At 37.1% G+C, this 5974-nt stretch overlaps 1 protein-coding gene across 1 annotated transcript; it reads right to left on the minus strand.

Annotated features, from left to right (window-relative positions):
* LOC124845063 (vignain-like) lies at nucleotides 1–1887 on the minus strand. Its single transcript, XM_047322097.2, has 4 exons — nucleotides 1356–1887; nucleotides 1008–1240; nucleotides 778–918; nucleotides 1–458 (listed from the first exon to the last, which is right to left on the minus strand). Exons 1-4 carry the CDS (start codon nucleotides 1801–1803, stop codon nucleotides 195–197), a joined length of 1086 nt encoding a protein of 361 aa, XP_047178053.1. The 5' UTR covers nucleotides 1804–1887; the 3' UTR covers nucleotides 1–194.
* Nucleotides 1888–5974: the final 4087 nt, after the last annotated feature.

The raw sequence follows: 5974 nt of genomic DNA on the forward strand, positions 1-5974 counted from the left end.
TATTAACAAATAAATATTATTAAAAATTTATATATTACTATGTTACACAAACCTCACAACTTGGGTAGATAATTGGGAATAGAAATATTACAGGGAGTAGGAGGCGATCCTTTAGCAGAAACAATATAGATCGAACAAATTATTTTATTTTTTCCTCCCTTATTGAAATCAGATAGCAATTATGAAGAAATGATTCAAAGCTCGTCCTTGAGAAGAGAAGAATGTTCCATGGATTTGGAGGAGGAGGTTTTGATTGGATAGGAGGCTTCCATTGCTATACCACATAGACCTCTCTTGTTAAATACATCCCTTTCCATTCTAATGTAACCATTTTCTCCCCATTCGGATCCCCACGAGTTCTTCACTGTCCAATATTTTGTTCCATCTCGAGTTGTTCCATACCCCACAATTGCTACCCCATGATTCAGATCAGTGCCACACAACCCCGTAAATACTCCCTGCACTTAATTATTTGCAAGCTATGATCACACACAAAACCACTTTTCTTCTCAAAACTAGATAATCAAGAACCATGTTTTGTGGTAATTAATTGTGCTTTAAAACTATTCACAAAAGGTTATAAGGAAGAGATAGATTAGAATTAATAATACTAATAGTTTATTGGTTTGTTTGAGTAAAAGTAATTTAGCAGGTTTTGTGTTAAAGTTTTGTGGATGAAAAAAAAGGTGTTTAAAAGAGAAACCTTGAAAAAATGATCAGATAAATTTTTTCATAAACAGAAAAAAATGTAAAAAAAATTCAGAATTAAGAGTTGACCTCTGAGTAGAACTGGAAGGCAAATCCGCCAGCATCAATGGCTACTGATACAGGTTGATGAGCAACAGCTTTGAGCAATGCAGCTTCATTGTTCACTGGGACAGTTTCATGCCCATCGATTGACACTGCAGGTTTCTTCACCTGTAATATCATTTTTTTTCATCTTTAAATTCCTAATCAATGAAGTCAAGTAAATTAATATTAAGCACAAAAAAAATATCAACGTGAACCTTTGATGCATCGCATGTTCCATCTCTTTCTTCGTAAGGGTAATTGCTTTCTTTAGTTATGCCATGTCGTTTGATAAAATCAAATGCACTTTCCATTAACCCACCATTACATCCTTGATTCTCTTTAGTGTCGCAATCTATAAGTTCTTGCTCAGACAAGGACACCAGCTTATTTGTTTTGATCTGGTTAATACCTTCAACGGCTACGACCGTTGAAAAGGCCCAACAACTACCTATAACATCAAGACATTAAAAAACAACAGACATTATTCCAACTTCATCAAAACAAATAAAGATTACCGAAGTGATTTGTTCAATAGAAAAAAATGAAATTCTAAATTGGTTTACCACATTTGCCTTGATCCTTTACATCAGTGACGGCACCTTTCTTCCTCCAATCCACCGAAGAAGGAACCTTATCAACGTTCTCATACATGAAAGTACCGTTCCCAAGTGGCATGCCTCGGAACATTCTGTGGTGACCTACCTTCGAGTTAGCATAGGTGGTCGTGAATTCATGGTTGGTCATGTCAGCAAACCTGTTCAACTTCAGCTTGTAAGGTTTGTCCATTTTATTCGCGTTGTGGACATTCATCACGTTGGCTTTGAACACGTTGAAGCGCTTCTGCTTCTCATCGAAGCTTCGTGAAACCGTGTGGTGGCTTCTCCATCTCTCGTACAAATCCCACAACCCTTGCTCCGATTCTAGCTCCTTCTCGTTAAAATCAAAGCTCTCGGCCATTCCAAGAACAAAACCAAACAATAAAACAGCCCACAAAACCTTTTTTGTTTCCATCTTGCGTTGCTTAATATTATATCAATGCAAATGGAAGATGTGAGAAATAGAGATCAAGGACATGCTTTATATAGAGAAATGAAAATCAATCTGGCAGAAAAAAAATGAAGTAACTTAAGGGCATCAACAATCAATAATGATGAACATGCAAGGCTGTTACACGGACATTAATTGAATTACGTACATTTCTTAGATTTTATAAGCAAAGTCAAGAGATTTATCTTATTGGGGCAAAAATAATTTGGCAGATAAGTTCCAAATTTAAAGGCTTTTATAAAACTGCTATATATTGTGTGCTCGAAGGATCACATTTGGGTTGCATGCGGTTCACGGTATTACCTTTAATAATTAATGAGGGTGCAAAATGAGAGCATGGGTTGCTTCTGGTTTTGAGCCACTGTGCTTGTAGCATCATGGAGGAGTTGAAAGTAATGGCAACGGTTTTGTAGCTTACGCGATCGCTTGTGAAAGCAGTGCAGTACCACATGTACAAACTCAAACAAATTCAAAGTGCAATCAGGTATACTTTCCAACTGCATGATTCCTTGCAGTGCATGTGTAGTAAGATTGTGAAAGTCCACCAGTTAGGACAGGAATTTGGTAACTTTTGAAACTAAACTCTACAATTTATATGAGAATTAGCGTGTCATCAATAAATTCAATGTTGTCATTTGTTAAGTACTTTCTCTGTAAAATTTAAATATATCACTTCTCTCCGGTAAAATTGATGTTTAATATGTTGTTACAGTAGAGGAAAGCTAATTAGTAAAAAGGGTTGCATTTGTTGATCTTTTTAGGAGAATGGAAAATGCTTCTTTGGTTTGTATTAGGAGAAGTTTTATGTCCCATTCCCATGACGGCATGTGAAAGATTTTTTGTGATATTCAGTGATTATCATTTGATTCCAACTATTCACGCTTGCTAATTGCTTGATGCAAAGAAATACATTAGCGTAATGCTTTGGTCTCTAACAAATCGCTTGAAAGATTAAATTAAAACGGAATGAATTCCTGAAGAGGCATTTTATTGGGTTGTAACAATTGTAGGCCATGTTCACGGAGTGTGGTCAACTCGGTGATAATCGATTTTATGAAATGGCCAGAGATGAGTCGCGTGCCTTAGTTTATCATATCAAGACTCGCTCTTTCCAAATTCCATTCATTTCATGTAGAATAAAAGTATATTTTAACATATATTGCATTCATTTAACAACAGAGTAAAATAGTTACAAAAAGACTAAAATTTTGTATTTATAAAAAAAAAGTGAAAAGTAAAAAAATGTAGTGTAAAATTATTATAGAAAATTTTTACGTGTCAAAGCATCGTAATTCTTGTTACTCTTTCGTGTATTTTTCTTTCTTACTGGATTATGTATTTTGTGCCTAAAATTCAATTTTGTCTTTAGTTAGACTTCTGCAGACCCTGGATATTTAATGGCCATTGTAAAGAGATAGAAAATCTAGCACTATTCGTGTTTTAAAAAATGCATATACATGCCTCCTGAAACATAATTATATAAAATTGTGGCTCGTGCTGCGTGATAAACATTAGTGAGGAAAAGTGTATATTCTGCATAAGTAAATTTTACATTCTGTAGTAGGAACATTTTAATGGGTGTATAAGCTCGGCTTACTGATATACATTTAATCAAACTTATCTTTTACTGGATAAGTTTAGATGGGCTAACTAAATTCAAAACATTATAAGAATAACAAAGGCAAAATATGTTTCATATTTGTTTCGGCAGGATTTAGAACCTCAATCCAAAACATTTAAAGTTATCCGCTCTATGATCCAGTTGCGTTGTCTTCTCCCTTTATGAGAATTCAAAGTTCAGTTCAAAAGTTACCTTCCTCTTTGTGAGACAAATATTTATAAATTATAATGAGTTTACCGTTAGGTCTGACTCATTAATCACCAATGAATGACAATATTAATTGTCAATAAATGACAATTATTTTTATTAATTCCCCGACAGTTATTATTATTGATTACCTTAACGACTGTTTTTACCGATCAGTTCATTGACCTGAGAGGTATCATCGGTCGGCCGATTCTTCTGCACCTTTACCATTCGGTCGGCTATGAGCCCATAGTAACATAAGCCTCCCAAGCCTTAGCAAAATTTTTGATATTGCGTTGGGTTTATAAAGTTATATCGATCGGCAGAGGATTTTACCTGAGTTTCAATTCATACTAGCATGCGTTCTTTATCATCCGAACGAGTTTTGCGCAAAGAATTCCTTTGAAGTGTCCCTTAGACCAAGGCGAGAGTTCACAAAAGAGCTTGCTTCGCCGCTTGATTTAGGTCTTAGGAGTTCACTAGGAGCGTGCCCTAAGACTAAGGTGAGAGTTCACGAAAGAAAACTGCCTCACCGCTCGGTTTAGGTCTTAGGAGTTCACTAGGAGCGTGCCCTAAGACCAAGGTGAGAGTTTACAAAAGAAATCTACCTCACCTGCTCGTTTTAGGTCTTAAGAGTTCACTAGGAGCGTGTCCTAAGACCAAGGTGAGAGTTCACGAAAGAAATCTGCCTCACCTGCTCGGTTTAGGTCTTAGGAGTTCACTAGGAGCGTGCCCTAAGACCAAGGTGAGAGTTCACGAAAGAAATCTGTCTCACCTGCTCGATTTAGGTCTTAGGAGTTCACTAGGAGCGTGCCCTAAGACCAAGGTGAGAGCTCACGAAGAGTCTGCCTCACCGAGTTGAAAAATGTTCCCTACAGAAGGGCCCAACATCTGATGCCAAGTTTGGCTAAGTACTTGTGAGGCCGAAGGGCCGAGCAGTTGAGGCCGAAGGGCCGAACATCCGATGCCAAATTTGGCTAAGTACTTGAGAGGCCGAATGACCGAGCAGTTGAGGCCGAAGGGCCGAACATCCGATGTCAAATTTGGTTAAGTACTTGTGAGGCCGAATGGCCGAGCAGTTAAGGCTGAAGGGCCGAACATCTGATGTCAAATTTGGCTAGGTACCTGAGAGGCCGAATGGCCGAGCAATTGAGGCCGAAGGGCCGAACATCCGATATCAAATTTGGTTAAGTACCTGTGAGGTCGAAGGGTCGAACATCCAATGTCAAATTTGGTTAAGTACCTGTGAGGCCGAATGACCGAGCAGTTGAGGCCGAAGGGCCGAACATCCGATGCCAAATTTGACTAAGTACCTGAGACCGAATGGCCGAGCAGTTGAAGATGTTTAAAATTATAATTGCTCAAAGTTCTGGTTTGAAGATGTTTTATTCTCATTCTCTTCTATTTTCGTTTTGTAGCACAAATTTTATTCTGTACGAGACAAACTTAGTACCTAAAATTTTAAAAGAAAAAACATTCAAAGTATAACAAAAAATGAAGTTAGATTCTGTATCTAAATAAATTACAAAAACTTCAAGAAGTATATTACGAACATTGATATTTTAAAAAGTCATGTTAACTTCTTACGTATTCAGTCGAGTACACAGACATTAGAGCAATCAAGCACCTTATTTAGCTCAATGGAACCGGTGATCTAAGAAACTGAAGGTCTACTTCTATTCTGCTAAGGGTCAGGAGTTAAAAATCTATGTTCATTACCATGGACCCAATTTCTCCTATCGTATAAAATTCTTGAACCATGCATTTTCACTAGAGTAGAGCTGTTTTTTGAAGGGTAAAAATTATATTTCAGAATACCCAATTCCAGAATGAAAGAGAGTGACTCGAATTTTTATAGGATGTAAAAAGAATTCCTTATAAAGTAGTAATTTTCCACAACCCCGCCCTTACAAAAAATCCAACTTAATCTGTTTCTGCATTTCATCGATGACACTTCATCGGGTTGGTTGGGAATCACTGGTGGATTGACCATGCAAAGGTAGTTTTGTGAGTACAGATGCGCGTGCAAAATAAAAGGTTACGCTCACAGAATGTCGTCAAAATACCAATTACAGTACCAGAGCATACATGTAAGTCTGTAGTTAACGTTATAAGTTACGAATGACAACTTGCAATCACAGAATATGGAACCAAGTTACCAGATAATCGTTTAATTGGCCATTATCTATACACATTAATGGCAGATGGCTGGTGACTTCTGGACAAATTTTGTCAATTCAACATTTGTATCTAGCAGAAGGGCTTCATACGTTCGTCACAAATTAACCAACTCATTTCACTTGAGACCAAGAACCTTTTTGGACAAAA

The sequence above is a fragment of the Vigna umbellata genome, chromosome 1, assembly GCF_029865625.1.
Source record: "Vigna umbellata cultivar VRB3 chromosome 1, Vumbellata_1.0, whole genome shotgun sequence".
Classification (NCBI taxonomy): Eukaryota; Viridiplantae; Streptophyta; class Magnoliopsida; order Fabales; family Fabaceae; genus Vigna; species Vigna umbellata.

Coding starts and splice junctions, on each gene's coding strand:
- LOC124845063 (XM_047322097.2), bottom strand. CDS start 1,803: ATGGAAACAAAAAAGGTTTTGTGGGCTGTTTTATTGTTTGGTTTTGTT. Junction 1,241..1,355: donor AAAGGATCAAGGCAAATGTG/GTAAACCAATTT, acceptor TTGATGTTATAG/GTAGTTGTTGGGCCTTTTCA. Junction 919..1,007: donor GAACATGCGATGCATCAAAG/GTTCACGTTGAT, acceptor ATGATATTACAG/GTGAAGAAACCTGCAGTGTC.